Here is a 16,869-nt window from a genome sequence, read left to right on the forward strand (position 1 = left end):
GTCCGAGTGGAAAGGAATGGGAGGAAAGGGATAGGCTATGATGAAAGCGCATGGGCAGCACAATTACAGTAAGATATAAACCAGATGGGAAACATTGACCGCATTGACTGACGACTTAAGCAGCAGTCACAGGGGCAGAAGCAGGAGCCGGAACATCTGGACCCGCCAGCGCACCGGTGGGGACTGCCCCATTATTCGTAGACGTTGTCGTCTCACTGACTTGATGGAAGTCTAACAAGGCAATCAGCGTCGAGCTAATCAGGTAACCTCAACACAGACCTAAAATCTCGCTGTACATCATCACTTTCCAGGTATCCACAGGAAGATCGGCATCGTTAAAGCTCCAATCGAATTTTTCGGAGGCAACGGGTTCGTCTGTAGGGTCGTGATAGGGAGCGACGTATTCATGGGCCAGTGCATCTGTCGCGTCTATTCGTTTACGAGGGTCAAAAACCAGCATTTTCTCGAGGAGGTCGATGGCTATGGTCAAGTAAATTTCGGTGTCTAAAGGCGACGAGGCGACACACCATCTGCATCTGCGGTACGAATCTTCTGACTAAACGGCAGAGGCTCTCGCTTGGGAAGGCTTTGCACAAATCTAAGCGTCTGAATGGATTGTTAGTTATCTTATCCGGAGCCGACAGCAGTAGCACTCACGCTTTCACTGGCAATCGTTTCTATGACATCATCTGGCGGTGTGCCTAGAAGCTCAGTGATAATTGTGAACTGGTTGACGTCTGGAGAAATGTCAGCGCTGGACCTGAGAAACATGGAACAACCAACGGTCTTTGCCAGGGAAGAGAGGTTTTCCCTCGAGCATTTCGGCAAAGATGCAACCTGTACTCCAGATATCGACAGCTACGTCATACTTCTGCCAAGTCAGCATGATCTCTGGCGCGCGGTAGTACCGCGTCGACACGTAGCCGGTCATCTGGGGGTCTTGGATACGCGCCAAACCGAAGTCACAAATCTTCAGGTCGCAATTTTCGTTGACGAGAATATTGCTCGGCTTCTGCGGGGAGGGTGAGATCGCATTGCCATTGATTGAATACACACGCACGAGGTCCCGATGAACTACGCCAGCAGAGTGGACATATTTGAGACCTCGCTGCAACCAAATTTCATCAACCATGTCTCACGTCAACGTAAGGCGCCTCACGAGTATCTGGTAGAGGAAGTATTGGATGAACTGCTTCTCAAGTGGTCTTGATGTGAGTAGGCGATGGAGATCCGTCCCGAGCAGTTCAGTGACGAAGTATCTGGCCCATATCAATAACAATGAGTTACAAAGAATAGGACTCACAAATCTTCAAGTGGTGAAATGAAGACATCGCTGAGGCTGATTATCTGGAAGGATTGAGACAACGAGAGTCAGGTCAAGATGAACACAGACATTTTCGTGCTGAAGATGCTTCAGGAGTTTTAACTCTCGATATGTCCGTTTGCTCAACACAGGTGTGCTGAAAGGCTTCATAATCTTCTTTATTGCTACGGAGGTCCCCGTGAGCTGATCTTTGGACGAGCTAGATGCTCAGTTAAGCGCCGGAAAGCGGGGAAATGAGACTGCAAGGGAACACACCAGACAAGCCCAAATGCGCCTGAAAATAAGATGAGTTTGTACAAACGTGCTGTGTGTATCGCTGACCCATTCCGACTGGCTGGAGGTCGACATAACGGGTGGTGACCTAGCGAGGAGTTAGGGAAAAACTTCGAGGAAGAGGAATTGAGGAATGGTACCTCGAATGATGTCCCGAAGATGCTAAGCTTGACAAACGACATAGTGGGTCGTCAGAGGCGGTCAACGATGTACGATTGGCTTGGATTCAAACGCGGGTAGGACTCGGAAGAGCGACCGGCTTCCAGAGGGTGGTGGAAGGGAAGAAGAACAAGGTTTTTGATCGCTCACAACAAAGTTTGCATCGACCATCCTCCTAGGCAACTTTTGACCGGCTCCACCTCCCAAATATATCTACCACATTTATCCGCTACTTTTCCATACCGATGGCACACGATGGCCTTCGCAACGAGCGCCTCTCCAGACTCTGTGCCCCATGACGTCACTGCTTGTGATGACAGTTTTCTTCACACGACCCCTTGGACCTTCTCAAAACCATGTCATTTCTCCGTGTCGCGTCTCTTCGGCCTCTGGTATGTCAATTGCTGTCCAAAGTCGCGTTCTCAGACGCGTCTTTTAGACTGCTGGCGCTCGTCGCTATGCGACCGAAGCGCCGCAAAAAAAAATCCAACCTCCTCCCGTTGTCGCTTGCACTCTCCGGTCTGGGTGGAATCGCGGCATATGTGTATCTCAACCGAACCATAGAACCTCTTCCGCCAGCCCTGAATCCCGACCAATTCATAACCCTGCCTCTCAAGAAGGTCGTTCCTTACAACCACAACTCGAGTACTTTCGTGTTCGAACTTCCTCCGAAAACCTCTTCGAAGCTTCCCGTCGCCTCTTGCCTCGTTGTCCGGGCGACCGATCCCGAAGCTCTCAAGAGCAATGGGAACCCAGTTGTGCGGCCATACACCCCGGTTGAGACCAAGGACAACACCAACGAGCTTGTCCTGTTGGTCAAGAAATACGAGACTGGTGTCATGTCAAAATACATGCACGAAATGAAGGTGAAAGAGCTTTTTTACTTCCTTCTGTCCCTTATTTCCTCAGCCCGGAGACACGCTCGACGTTAAAGGGCCTATCCCCAAGTTCCCTTACAAAGGTCTGTTCCCTCTGACAAATCACATCCGTCAAATCGCTTACTGACCTCCAGAAAATGAGTTCGACGAAGTTGCGCTCATCGGAGGAGGGAGTGGAATGTATGCTCACTTCTCTGCGTCGTTATAATGTACTGACAAAACAACAGCACTCCTCTTTACCAAGTCCTCACCCATGCGCTTTCAAGCAGATTCAATACTACCAAATTCAAGCTGCTCTACTCCAACGTAACGGAACAAGACATCTTACTGAGGGAAGAGCTCGATGCCCTCGCCAAAAAGTACCCAAGCACTCTCGAAGTTGTTTACCTACTCGACAAACCCGGGAATGATTGGAAAGGTCGTTTACCTCGCTCGATTTGCTTGCCTTGTCCTCATTTATGCCTCAGGTCCCTCTGGATTCGTGAATGCGGATGTCATCAAAAAGTATGTTGCACCACCGACGCAACAACGGACAATGGTTATGGTCTGCGGTATGCACATAAAATTCCCAGTCATTGATGATGAGTCTGATGCGTCCCAGGCCCTCCGCCACAGGTCGCCAGCATCGCGGGAAAGAAGGCCGGCATGAAGCAAGGCCCATTAGGCGGTGTTCTGAAGGAGCTTGGGTATACTGAGGAACAGGTTCGTCCCACTGATGCTCACTTAATGAATGATTCACAACTTGGTGAAGGTCTTCAAGTTCTAAATGCGAAATTGAAGAGTAATTTATCCCTCCTAAAGCCTTACCTTGAATTCTATTCGCTTACTCCATCCCGCGTAAGATACCACAAACATGAATATAGGTGGGTACAACTGGTGAAGCGATGGATCGCGTAAGCAACACTACTGGTACTTTAAAGGCACTTGAAAGCACCAAGCACCAGTTGTCTATTTACAGCATTACCCAAGAACGGACCGCCTCCCCAGAGCCAAGATGCGTCATGATGTTCAGCGTTGAGCGACCAGTGCGAGGGGGATTGAGGTGTTGCTATCATGGTGCACCTTTTCGTCGGCATCGCCACTACTTTTGCTTGCATTCCCAGCAACGGTCCCACGGTCCCCGACTGGAGAATTGCTCATTTTGGGCATATGGAGGTGCTGGATTCTCGGGACTGCAACTAGAGTGAAGCACGGTCACCCAAACGTCTACTACGACTAAGATAGAACATTAGAGAGTGCGGGTAGGCATCAAGTAAACACGCACAAAAGGCTGCAAGTCGGGGTGAAATGTGTCACCAAAACCTGAAAAAGAGCATGTAAGTATGAATGATTGACAGCGCCGCAGTGGAGCAAGAAACTGACCAGTATGTTAGATGGTCGTCGAGAGGAGAGAGAGAGAGAGACTGAGGTGGCGGCCTGCCAAAGAATGTAGCACAACGCGACCAAGTCGGACGTCAAGTTGAGCCCAAGCTCTTAGTAGATGCAATGGGACAAATAAAATCGACGAAAGAGCTTCAGCAAAATAGGCGGTAGAAGAGCAGCTGTTTGCCAAGTGGTGGTCAAGAAGCAAGAGCGACTGCAGTGGCGGTACGGCGGAAGTAGCAGATTTGGTCCAGTATTATGTACGATCGCTTCATAACGATCAATGGTGGGATAGCAAATCTAATCTAATCTAATCATGCATGGCGAACTACTGTAGTACTAGCGCTTACGATCAACCGGAGTTCATCCTCGAGCGAACATAACAGAGCCTCCACTCGTCCTGATTGCGTCCCGATCAATATATATGTCTCCGATAAAATTAGCTCGATATGCACCTTATAAAGCTCGCTGTGTACTACCTTAGAGAGAATTCATGGCCAAAGTCGCAAACTCTTGCCTCACTCTCACTTCCTGCATTGACAACCCCGACATCCAGTACATTGTCCTTGCAGGGTTTATTCTCTGCGCTAGCATTCGCTTCGCCGGGAAGATGGTCCCCCACACATGCATGGAAGACCTTGATTCAAGAAACCAAGGACCATTTCGACAAGGCACGCGAGGAACACCTTTTGCGCGATCACAACTTCAGGTTGAGCATTCGATTGCAACTAGCCCGGTATAACTCTGTCTTGTGTTATGTGGACACCACTCAAAGTGACACAGTGCCCAAGAAAATAAGGCGCTCCTTCGCTCACAACTCCTCCATAAGTATACTCATGGATTGACTTCTTCTTCGGCACGAGAGTACCTGCACGTACTCGGTGATCTTGCCACGAGGATACGAAGATGCAGAAGAGACATTCAGAAAGCCCAGGTGTCCTTGTTGGTATGATTTCCTTTTCACTGTCAAGTCGCCCGTTGTTCAAATCGAGTCGCTAGAGAAAGATCGAGGACGAGAAGCGGAATGCACACGAAGAAGAAGTGTCCGATATAACGGTCGTGATAGCATCGGGAGAGTGTCTAGCTAGCGTCGAAGCGGCTAAGAGCTGTGAAGGCTATATTTTGTTGTACATACATGGTTTGAAGGAAAGAGTGCTCCATCAGCGAATCTGTAGAATTCTTGTGAGGGCGTGTGAGCAAATTGATCAAGCGTGATTGAATCACAGTCTCGTTTCCTTCTCACAAGCTCTCATGAGCGCTTCAGACGGCTGACAAGTCTGTGCTGCGCTAGTGAGTATCTCACCTGTAAGCTATTCGACTGCCAGTGACTCACGATGCACCGTCCAGCCTCAACCCTCACTATTCAGTGGACAAGATGCCAGACACACTGCTCATTTGTCCATCACCAGTCGCATCAAGGAAACATGAGCAGCAGGCGAGGCCCGCGAGCACCTCCGTCAACAACCCCTGCCAACGACACTCTAAACGGCCTGTGTGACGGTGACATCCAAGTTGCCCACCAACACAGATCCATGTCGTCGATACCGACTGCATCCACACCAAACTCGCAAGCGCTCGACTCCAATGTGGCCGACCTATGGGGTTGGGAAACTGTTGCCAGCTCGCAACCTGAAGAGGAGGAGGAGCTTCTGAGGGCTCAGGTGCGTTCCTCCAGCTTTTATGTCTTCCATTTTCCTCACTCGCTTTCCAGCACCCTTTTCCGAGTCTCATCCCACATATCAGTCATCCATTGGCCATTCGTGGCTACATCACTGCGCCTGGTGGTCGCCAATTAGCTCTTCGTGTTCCGCCCAGCGAAAGGTCTCGAATGCGCATGAGTGCAACGAAAGCTGGGCTCCAAAGACGTCGCCACCGTTACCTGGTTTATCGTGTCTCTCAGGCGCGCTCTTCTTTTATTCTTACACCTCTACCTCTGATTGCATTGTTAGATGCCACAACATTTACGCGAAGGTGCTTTACTGGAGAAGCGTGCCATCAAGCGGCAGCTTAAATGGCTCGACAACGCAACGAGACGGCTACGTGCCGAGCACAAATACTTACAGAGGGTTCTTCGAGCCCCAGGTGCTCGTGGTTCTCAAGAAAATGTCTCTATGATGTTGATGTAGTTTGCATATACAACTTATCGTCGTGCCGACAATTCCCACAAACACAGACTGTTATTTAGTAGCTATAAGCGTGAATATCTAAGTCATTGTTGTCAAGTTGTGAGTCGCAATCTGACCCATTCTCTATTTCCTCTTCCTCTTCACTGCCCACTCCATAGTCTTCATCATAATAGAACTCTGGTTCATCTGATTCATTCTCCATATCAATCTCAGTAACCTCGTCATCTCCATCGTCAACCGCTACGTCGGTTTCATTGATATCCTCCAAGTCAAGGTCTGAGCCTTCTGCATTGGTTGCATTTCCGGCTGGTGGTTGTAATAGTGTGACGGTTGGTAAAGTGGGCCCAGGTTCAGCATGAGGTGGAACACTGTCGAAGGAAGAGGTACCACAGTCGAGATGGCCGACACCACCACCGACATACCTCATGAGCATATCCCGATCAGCAAATCTGTCCGAGCCCAGCCAGGGTTAGCAGCCATAAACGACGATTACTTCCACGCACATATCAACATAGTAGCTCTTCCAATCATCGGTCTCGTCAAATGAGCGAGCAGCAGTTGGCTTCCGTGTTGATAACAAATCGTTCGTTCGACCACCCGCAAAACGTGGAATGAGATGGCTAGCACGGATAATATGAGCCGGATCGAGAAACCCAAAGGCATATGGATCATCTTCGGGAACAAAGCCAACCTGCGGTAGCTGTGCGGCTTCGAGGTCTCCAGGGCACTCGGGAACGACACCCATCCATCGAACCCACATAATCTCCATTGAAACTGGTGGTGTGGTGCCAGTCGAAAGAGAGCGATACGCTCTGGCATGGAAGATCCCAATAATCTTGCAATACCAGTATGGATGAGTGGTTCCATCTGGTGCCCGCATCATAACGAAGGGAGTCGTCAGCGGATTGACCGTATTGTAGTCTCGTCGCACGTCGTAGGTTGTATAATTGATGCGTAGAGTTCTGGTGGCGTACAAAGCATTGTTCAGCACATAAACTGTGTTTCGGTCAGCATCGGTGAAATCGTGGTGGTCGTCACCATCGAATTCTCGGTGTTGTAGCCGTCCAAGAATATGATCTTGTAGTTTTGGGTAAAAGTCCTGCCACAGATTAGATGGATGGACAAAAGCATAGACTACTGGTACCTTCATTGCTGGGTCTTGTGTCCCGACAAATCTTGGAATGTCAATTGGAGACCGGCGAGCCCAGCTGGTGTGATGATGAACTCGGAGCGATACCATTCCAAGTGGGTCAGACAAGCCTGAACGGACAAGGTGAAAATGTTGAGGCTGTCGAGCGCGATGAGCCCGTGCGGCTGCTCGTGCCCGTGCAACACGCATATAGCGCTGAGCAAGTTGACGCTCATGGCCATTCTTATTCGTCAACATGTACATGCGCTTGAGAAGGCGATGTAAACTTTCACCCTAGAGAATCTTTGTCAGAATCCCGTTACTGCACAAGGGAGATATACTTGCAATCTGGGTTGAATAGATGTCAGTCGGGCCAAAAAGTCGAATGCTTTGGACATAGTCCCCTAATGAATGCCATTTGTAGGTATTAAGATTGAATGCTTTGCTCTTGGGAGTCGACGATGATGTCTTGCTTCCAGATGCAAGAGCTTGGTCATGGCGATGACGGGCTTCTCGCGGCAATTCTCTTGTCCGAAATGCAGTGCATGTCGTCTGTTGAAAATCGCGCATAAGTGTTCCGAGCTGACTTGTAAGCATATCGAGGTGGTTGAGAGTGTGGTCGGTATGCATTCTGAGCTTTGCGTACCCATGCCATTCTGCAAGACGGTACAAGAGCTTGAGGATGCGCAAGTCATGTTCGCTCGTTGTGGGGAGGGAGAATAAGCCTTCAAAAACGGGAATTGCACATTGCAGTAGGTCTTCAAAGTCCCGCGCGCTCAACTTCTTCATTTCAGAGGCATTTGTTGCAAACCGGCGTATGGTATCGATACCAAATCTTGGAACCTGCCGATATCTGCTGACTGTATGAGAGCAGTTATGGTCGGAATTATAAAGCATACCGTGAATCCAGTTCTGCTACCAGAGACGGCCCATCTGGCATGGCATACAAGAGACGGATAAGATGTGTAAATAGACTCTTCCAAACCCCGAGCTCAAACTCATGCATGAAGTCAACGACTAACATACGGTGAAGGGGGAAATCATGACCAAGGCGATCGATGAACGCATTCTAGATAATATTCAAAACAGAACAAGGCAACTTGAACGATACATACAACAGTTGGCACGGATGAAGTTGCCTTGAGCTCCTTCTCCACCTTGCTAGAGCGAACTCCCAAACCAAAGACATAAATGAATCGTCGTGCCTTCGCAATCTTGCTGGAAAGGTATTGTCGAATGAGATTACTTCCACGATTTACTAAATCTTGAATCTGCCCCATAAGGTGGAGCTCGGACTTGGGGGTTAAACAGCGAGGACAAGGGCATTCCCCATTTTCACGTATTGTTGCCAGTAGAACTCTGTCAATGTTTTTTCAGTCGGCTATGTTAAATTATTGTAAGCTCACTTCTCTGGATAATCGGCAGAGTATGTGAATATTCGAGGATAAACACGTCGCTCGACACCATCTGCACATGTTACGACAATCCCATACCGGTAATGATAGAGGAATTCATCGTCAAGTAGGTGCCTCCATACAGCATGAATGAGCTCACGACGGCAGTGGGCCAAGACGGATGCCTTTTGTGTATTCCATTTCGTGAAAATCGACTTGATTCGGTCTTGTATCGAATCCGGAAGCTACCAGCGTTTATTAGTACTGACATTTAGATAACACAAAAATAGCATACAGAAGGAATATAAGCGATATGGTGTTCAGCACCGATACTTGGTTTGCCGCCAATGTATTTAGATAGGTTACCGAAGAGCATGTAAATCGGCCAAAGCTTTGCTGTACCGAAGTTTGTCAGATGAGTCGAGTCGGACCAAAACATGAGTGCTGCAATGATTTTCTCCCGTTTACATTCAGGATTATTGGGAGGCAGGAGACCATGACGTTGGATGTGGTCGTGTTCCGCAATAAAGGCATCAGTGTTGTAGAGCTCACTATACACACGAATAGCCTCTGTATCGTGTCCGTGAAGTTTCCGAAAGAGTTTGAATGGTGAAAGATGGAAGTGCTGGGATAATGGATCGGTGAAAGCGGCCTTGATAACATCGATTAGGTTTCGGAAGTAGAGGCCCGGAACTGCAAGAGTAACAGGTGGGGCTCGTTTCACTCCGGTAGGAATTTGAATGTCGACAGTTGTGGTCTTAAAATCTTTCATGAATGGGAATGAGGTCTTTCCATCTTCATCAACCTGTTTATTGGCACGACTTGCATCGAATCCCACCAGTTCATCGGCATTAAATGCAGGGTCGAGAATGACATCGCGGACCAGCGAGTTGATTTCACCATCCGACTTTGTTACATTCCCATTATTCTTCCAATCCATCAACAGTGTCGCAGTTGCATTCGTCCCAACCCGTTGAGCTTTAGGTACTGTAGATTCACTTGGAATGCCCACCAAAGGATTTGGAGCAAAATTGCCAGCTAGATCGGCATCTTCAATGAGACTGTCCGGATCGTATGATGGACGATACAGATATTCTCGCCACAGCCCAAACACGCTCGTCATCAAGGTCTTGAACCGATTACGCACAATGAGCGTAACACGAGGCAAGGTTGACACCGAGACCTCCTCAATTGGTGCAACATCGGGGACAAAGTCTTGGAATCGTGCTGGCAGGCGCGTTGCCCGCTTCGGGCGGCCAGAGTCTGTTGTGTCATCCGGCATTTGGACAGCATGACTTGGTTCAGGTGGCGGCGGTGGTATGGGGTCATGGTTAGAAGGCTGTGGGGTTTGTATGGATGGCCCGGGTAGATGTGGTTGCAAGTTAAGATCGGTCAGCGGTGAGTGCTAGTTGGTTTCAGTAGTTCCTTTGAAGTAAGAGAGCAAGGGACAGACCAGACGCTGCCGGTTTTTCCTCTCCGAAAGGCCAGGTGGTGCCTTGCGCTTTGCCGAAAGCCTTTCTCTCACTGTTGGGACCTGGATCGTGCCCGACATCGAGCGCTGTTGATGCATTGCAAGTTGTTCTTGCTGAAACTGTCGATAACTGGCACAAGTCGAATGGTGTCGGGTCAGCCATCCATGGTCTGCAAGTATTGCACCACAGGACGGCGCCAAACAACAGAATGTGGCGGAACTGCCAAGAGTGCTGGCGGCTGGCATGACAAGAAGAAGTCCAAAGAGTATAAGCAGAACAGAGGTAACTCGTTGGCGAGATGGCGCGGGGATATAACAGCGCGGGACCATCGGTGTTCAAGAGATGAGCGCACGACTGTCAGGCACACCGTAGGAGGAGGAAGGAAAAATGAGTTGTCTTATTTGTGGATTTACACGTTTCATACAGTAGTCAAGGAAATGATCCTCGCAGTCACTGTAAAAAAATTAGCCCCCGTTACCTATAAAAGAAATAGCCACACTTTTTTGTCTTTCCGAGTCTTTCCTTTCCCCCATCTCTCTCTATCGGCCACATTGAGAATGTCGCATCTCATAACCCCAAACCCATCATCCTCCCCAGCCCGCAATACGTCGACAGATGGGTCAGACGACATCGTACCAGTTGACTGGAAGGCAAAGTATATGGCACTTGAGGCCCATTCACGGCTAAGCAAGCGGAAGCGGTCTGGAAAGTGAGTCAGCTAGTTGACTATAATTGACGGCACTCATACTCCCTCTAGCCAGACGGAAGGCCCGGGCAGCATTACGCAGCAAGGCCGTGGTATCCGCTTACTTGTGTCTCTTTTTCTTGACCCAGCACAGATTGTGGCTGCCGGTGAAGCATATGAGCAAAACCGTCAGGAGCCCCTTGTGTTTGACGAGTTCAACGACGAGTTGACAGAAGAACAAGAGAAAGAGATTGCAGAACGTCGTCCGTAAGTCCAAAGGTTCTAAGGGTGCTATGGTTCAAATTCCACACAGAGATGAACGGCTTTTCACCTCATATAGCTTGCTACTCCAGCTTGTCCCAGGACTCCTGTATCAGTTGACTCACTGCGACAATCCCGATGATTTGACTAGCTACTACATTCAGGTCAGCGTGGACAGACACCAAAGAACAGCCACTCACCCTTCACAGCTCAATAAGGGCGCCAACGATTCACGCAGCGACGATATTGGTCGGATTACACGGCTACTCGCAAACCTCATCAACACCGACCGATACAGCAAGGAGATTCTTCAGTTTGACTTCACTCCACCTGCAAAGAACCAGGATGGTCAAACAATCCGAGACCAGCACGGAAAGACAGTCCGACAATACGCACCTATATTGACCCAAGAGCGCAGCAATAGAGGAGTTCAGCACGACATCTGTGGTGGCTTGCTGTCGTCGACTGACTGTGACTGGAAAGATGAAAAGTGTGTTGTCATCTTTGATCTTACTTTCACTCACTCGCCGAGTTCATTAGTGTCCGGGTTGCAGCACGAAAATTCGACCCAGACTCAACTCATTCTGCTTCCTTTCTCTGTCGGGTCTTCTTTCAAGGTTTCGAGCACAAACCTGGAGATCTGTATGACGGTTTCCTCCAATCGCACTATCTTGTGAATGTCAGTGTCCAGTCTTCAATGAGTCTGTCTCACAACTGCTCAGTGCTATAAATCTGTTTTCTTGGGTCCTTCCTCTGTCAAGAACAACGAAAATGTACCACCTGCTGCGAAAAGAAGCAAGGTTAATGTGGGCCAAGCTCGCAATGTTGCTACCAAGCTCCAAATGAATGGTCGTGTTACCGGAAGATCTGTGGCCTATATCGCGGTGCTGGTATGTACTACTCCCCGAGAATGCTACACCAACTAATCATGTGTAGACCCATTTCTGCTTGACGAATGCAGAACAGTGGACAGAGGAATTTGGCGGCTTCCTCTATTCCTCGATGTACAACTTTATTGTGGATTATTTCGAGGCTGCGCGTGTAGGGACAGCACACCGGGAGCGTGCAGATACACTATTAGCTTGGTGGGACAGGTGAGTGACCTCAAACACGCACTTTCACCCAGACAATCTGACCGAGACAATAGTCAAATCTTCCCAAATCACCCTTCAACCCGAACTGTCAGTAAGACTACCGCCAACACCATCGCTCGATTACGGGGTCATTCTTAATCCAATCATTGCTAGTTCCCATACAGTATCTAATATGAATATATCATTCAATATCGTCACAGTCGGAAAGTCTTGTTGGCTCTTGCAAGGTATATATTAAGCTTGTATTCTACTTGCAAGGTCCTATCTATCTTGCGGGGCCTTGCAAGTGGTGGAAAGTCTTGTGCATGCTCACAAGCTGCCAGTCGACTCACGGATACTTTCGAGCTCTGCTAGTGATTGGGAAAGTGGATGGCGGCGACGATCGCTCACGAGCGCCTGTTAGTGACTGCCCGGCTGATGCCCTGATCACAGCACTCGTCGTCAATTCACGAGTTTCGCCCGTGCTTGTGAGCACTCAGCAGCATTTTCCAAATTCGCTGATGCTCCTGCTTATATAATACTAGTACAGATCAACGGTTGGGCCGACCGTCTCATTGTTAAATCCCTCAATCAATCTCCCAAGTACGTTTACTCAGATTCATTTAGTACATAAGAGTTGTGCAGTCGGCGAGAAACCGTCAAAATAAAAACAAGAATGTCCTTTTTCGCCCAGTCACATCCGTGACCTACCATCAACACGCTACCGGCAAACTACAACGACCTCTTTTTGCGGTTCAAAGTCGAATACAAGGAGCGCGTATAAGTACCATGGTCGCTGTGTCGATAGACTACTCTTTCCCCGACCCGGTGCTGAGCGCCCTTTGACATGCCCACTTCAACCGCACTCGCTTCTTTTCTGCCCAACTTCTTGCTTACGCGTCTGAGATGGGGAAAGTCTTGCTATATTCACCGCCTCAGCTTCGACATCTTCGTCGACTCGGTCTTCATCTATCTGTACATCGAGGACATCATGTGTTTGCGACGAGTATGGTTTCCCTCCATTGTGCTCAACGTTTGGACTGACTGTGGTTGCAGGTGGATCGCTTTTTCTTCTTGCTTACTCACGAGCCGGTCATCTGGAAACGCTTCCTTGAGCGAATGAAGACTCCCATCCCTCCTTTACGACCCACGTTCCGATACTCTTTCCAAGTAACCGACTTTGAAGTCGAACAACTTGTCACGCGTGCCATTTCACTCGAGGACAACTGGCGCGAAGACACACCCCTTGTGAAAGTCCGCAGAATAATGGACTCGCACCATCGCGTTCTTGATATGAGTCTGCTCCCCGGGGGAAAATTCCTCGTCGCCTCCGTTCGCGACTTGGACAGCCATCGCTATTACCTCACGCTCTTTTCTCTCGAACATCCCCAGGGCTGCTGTGCTGTGGCCAGACTGCCTACGGGCTCCAAGGCGTATGACCTCCAAGCCAAGTATATCAAGTACAAGGGAAAACAGGGGATCATGATTGCATATACCAAGCGGACCTTTCTGCACGGCGAAGTAAATGGGTGAGTTTCTTTTAATGTTTATTGGCCAAGTCTCAGGCCAGTTCAGCGTCGACCCCTCAGACTATAGCGACACTGATGTCGTAGACCCAGCTGCGCCGCTCTGGTACGAAAACCTATGTTGGCATGTTTCTTTAGATACTCTCGAGGAGTTAGTCGACCCACGAGTTATACCCGGCTCAGCGGAATTCCAAGAGCTTGCGATGGAGCGCGAAAAACCTTTCTGTCAAATCTCCTCATACGAGTCTGATAAACGTATCAGCTCATTGAGCTTGTTTGAACTGGACAATACTCCACACATTGCTTTTGTCCAGGGCCCGACAACAATTGTCTTTGTCAATCTGGACTCCGGCACTATAAAACCGATGTTGCTCCAGAACTACAACGGCGCGGCTGAAGGGGTCGGTTTATGAATTTCACCCAGTTGCAACTTGATGTCTGACATACCTCTAGGACCACAACATCCGCACTTTTCGTGTCATTCCCGCACAACACGACGTTATGGTTATTCGTTCGGTCACGTTCCAAGAGGCGGACACCCACAGCCAAACTGAGCACGTCATGGAGATGTACCACATTCCCTGCTCCGACCGTCCTATCCCAGAAGGGAATGGCAGAATCCACCCATTCGAACGATGGCCAGTTGACCCACGAGAATACGACAGTTTCCACATCTCTGACCCCGTCATTCATTCCATCGGCCTTGACCACCCCCCGTCTTCAACCCGCCTCCGGCCCGCCAGCGCCCATCTCGCTATACTGCCGCATGACTGACCCTGCCGGTCTCGCCCACTACCTCATCTGGCCCAAAATCGTCGAGTCGCCCGGCCAACCAACGAAATATTTTTTCAACCTCGAGTTTGTTGTCCCACAGACTGTGCATGTCAGCTCTCCCTACGCGACAAACGTCCTTCCCGGCGCCTCAAGAGCGCTCGTGTTTTCAGTCGAGAATGAGCGACAAGGCTCGCCCCGGGTCATGGCCGTGCGTCGGTACCTTTCGCCACAGCTCCAGCCTCTGTGGGCGCAACGCCCAATGGAGGATCCAGTCGAGCCTATATCCCGAAGACAGCGACCAGGGCTATCGAAAAAATGCTTTGTCCGTCAAACTAGCTTTTTTCACTCTCCGTATCCTGACATTTTCCCTAGTCCACATTCAATCTTCCCCGTTCCATTCGACGCAAGCTTGACGACGAAGGGCTGGCGGCGATAACCTGGGACGAGGCTATCGGGCGGGTCTGCATTGCCTGTGGGAACGACCTGCAGATCCACATCTACGATTTCGCGTTTAGCGTTCGGCCCGATGACCGTTTTCGACAGTGGAAGATGGCCCAGCAGATCCGCCCCAACATTGTAGACCCCGGGCAAGCCATGCTTGCATCGTAATATAACCAAGACACTTCCATTGAAGCTTATCCTGTGTATCGCATAGACCATGATATAGTTTCTCTCACTCCCTGGAAGTGAGTTTGTGAAATTCGTTCTGCCCTCAAGCCTAGTCTTTCACCACGATTGAGGACTTATTATCTGTCGTAGGTCTGAGTTTACATTGTAAACCACTTCAGATTTGTCGACGCCAACTAGTCAGACAAGAACCACGTGCCAGTGGATAGCTCTTCACCGCGAACACCGATGACACGTCCAGTTATGGCCTTCCATCTCTCATGCTTCTATGCTATATGCACGCTGACCCATCTAAAACAGCGCCACGAGCGCTACCTACAACAGGAGCGACATTTCCCCAACATGAACCCCATCATGCACACAATAGCACAATACTCAACGCTCCCCGAGCACCGCGTCTTACCAGACCCAGAAACTTGCCCATAAGAGCGTAGGCGCCAATTTATTCCCTAAGAATGTGAATAAGCAGTGCTGTCAATGCTCGCAGGGGAGAACTATAAAAAAAAATGAAACTCGATTATCTGGATGATCGCGGCGGCTGGCGCAGCTCGTTCGGCGCAGCAGCGTATCCGAAGTCGTCGTGACACACTCGTTAGTGTCTACTTTACTTGTGGCACTAATTGACTCGAAGGGTTGAGGGTCAACATTTTAAATTAGTTGGAAAACTTTTTCCAGTGTGAAATGGACTGGCCATAACAACGGGAGGAAGGTAACTGCATCACACGCTTCCAAATCGGCACAACTCGACGCTGAATGGAAGGCTTGTGTATTGTTGACCAGTTCAGGCATGATACTTGCCCTAAACACACGCAGTTGGTGTCAGAACTTGGGTAATTGAACCTCAATTGTCTGAGACTATCCAAATCACTAAAATTGCTCACTTCAGGTTGAAAGTAACCACTGAAATCATAGTACACTACATGCATTGCTAGATAAGTAGTGCTAACAATGTCATGATAACCTTCCCTTCAATCCCGGGCCTTGGCCACTACGCAAACCGTTCGGAGGTTCCGAGTCAAATTACCAGTATGTTGCAACTACAGATGTTTCAACGGTGATGGCTGCTCGAGGATGAAGCTGACCTTCGCTTTCAGTTGCTTGAATAATGGCCTTGACCTTGTCTTTAATAACTTTCACGTGCGCCTCTGACTCCGGTGTTCCAAGATGAAGAATTCCAGACCAAGCATCGTCTTCAGGAATGATCGAGGAGGTAGCCATAAAAGGCGAGGTAAAATCATATTTTGCGAAATTCTTGTGGAGAGGTGCAGCTGTGTTCAAATTAGGAATGGAGAATATCAAGGTCTCTGTCAAGGGATTTGCTTGTTGTGCAAGGCTCGTCTGGACTGCTTCACGTGCGAGATGACGAGTAGCACGGAGTCTGCGGAGCTCTGGTTGCACGAGAGGGGGGGACAATAGTACATCGCCTTCGTTGTTCGAATCTGACTCGGAGTTGTTCAGCGAATCAATTATGTCTTGAGACGCCTGTGCAGCAGCAGCATCATTGCGCCTCTTTTCCAACTCCTTCACATACTCGTTAAAAATAAATGCTGTCGATCTCGTTGCATCGCGTGTTGCTGCTTGCCAGCACCACCATGGTCCGGCGGTAACAATGAGGATGACCATGTTCTGAAAACCAAATCGAAGATTTGAAAAGAGGCAGTGAGACTGAAATGAAGCCTGGATGCGACCATCCTCCAAGGTATCGATCAAGCCTGCCACGAAGCCTTCCATATTTTTGGGATGTCGAGTGGGCGGATCCTTGCTTTCTACCAGGAGTGGAGCAGCGGAAGCTTTGAGGAGGAGTCA

General features: G+C 49.3%; 5 protein-coding genes across 5 annotated transcripts; 3 read left to right on the top strand and 2 right to left on the bottom strand.

Annotated features, from left to right (window-relative positions):
• Positions 1-115: 115 nt before the first annotated feature.
• Positions 116-1,779, bottom strand: MIND_00518600 (Mitogen-activated protein kinase; the record flags this gene model as incomplete). Its single annotated transcript, XM_037361976.1, has 12 exons — positions 116-231; positions 280-480; positions 528-606; positions 658-737; positions 784-1,012; positions 1,061-1,108; positions 1,160-1,259; positions 1,304-1,347; positions 1,394-1,523; positions 1,580-1,598; positions 1,646-1,685; positions 1,738-1,779. The coding sequence occupies 12 exons, from the start codon at positions 1,777-1,779 to the stop codon at positions 116-118; spliced, it is 1,128 nt and encodes a 375-aa protein (XP_037222268.1).
• A 333-nt stretch (positions 1,780-2,112) lies between these two features.
• Positions 2,113-3,400, top strand: MIND_00518700 (NADH-cytochrome b5 reductase; the record flags this gene model as incomplete). Its single annotated transcript, XM_037361977.1, has 7 exons — positions 2,113-2,622; positions 2,666-2,717; positions 2,769-2,814; positions 2,862-3,052; positions 3,102-3,185; positions 3,236-3,336; positions 3,386-3,400. The coding sequence occupies 7 exons, from the start codon at positions 2,113-2,115 to the stop codon at positions 3,398-3,400; spliced, it is 999 nt and encodes a 332-aa protein (XP_037222269.1).
• A 2,777-nt stretch (positions 3,401-6,177) lies between these two features.
• On the bottom strand, positions 6,178-10,446 carry MIND_00518800 (uncharacterized protein; the record flags this gene model as incomplete). The annotated part of the gene is made up of 9 exons (XM_037361978.1): positions 6,178-6,571; positions 6,626-7,221; positions 7,267-7,545; positions 7,597-8,104; positions 8,151-8,320; positions 8,367-8,610; positions 8,658-8,890; positions 8,941-10,050; positions 10,099-10,446. The coding sequence occupies 9 exons, from the start codon at positions 10,444-10,446 to the stop codon at positions 6,178-6,180; spliced, it is 3,882 nt and encodes a 1,293-aa protein (XP_037222270.1).
• A 228-nt stretch (positions 10,447-10,674) lies between these two features.
• MIND_00518900 (Alpha beta-hydrolase) lies at positions 10,675-12,295 on the top strand (the record flags this gene model as incomplete). The annotated part of the gene is made up of 8 exons (XM_037361979.1): positions 10,675-10,826; positions 10,875-11,069; positions 11,116-11,227; positions 11,273-11,553; positions 11,604-11,742; positions 11,786-11,953; positions 12,000-12,157; positions 12,211-12,295. The coding sequence occupies 8 exons, from the start codon at positions 10,675-10,677 to the stop codon at positions 12,293-12,295; spliced, it is 1,290 nt and encodes a 429-aa protein (XP_037222271.1).
• Positions 12,296-12,983: 688 nt separating this feature from the next.
• Positions 12,984-15,045, top strand: MIND_00519000 (uncharacterized protein; the record flags this gene model as incomplete). Its single annotated transcript, XM_037361980.1, has 6 exons — positions 12,984-13,142; positions 13,193-13,665; positions 13,712-14,063; positions 14,116-14,220; positions 14,267-14,758; positions 14,809-15,045. The coding sequence occupies 6 exons, from the start codon at positions 12,984-12,986 to the stop codon at positions 15,043-15,045; spliced, it is 1,818 nt and encodes a 605-aa protein (XP_037222272.1).
• Positions 15,046-16,869: the final 1,824 nt, after the last annotated feature.

Source organism: Mycena indigotica, assembly GCF_014461135.1.
Source record: "Mycena indigotica strain 171206Taipei chromosome Unknown Mind.scaff0004, whole genome shotgun sequence".
NCBI lineage: Eukaryota > Fungi > Basidiomycota > Agaricomycetes > Agaricales > Mycenaceae > Mycena > Mycena indigotica.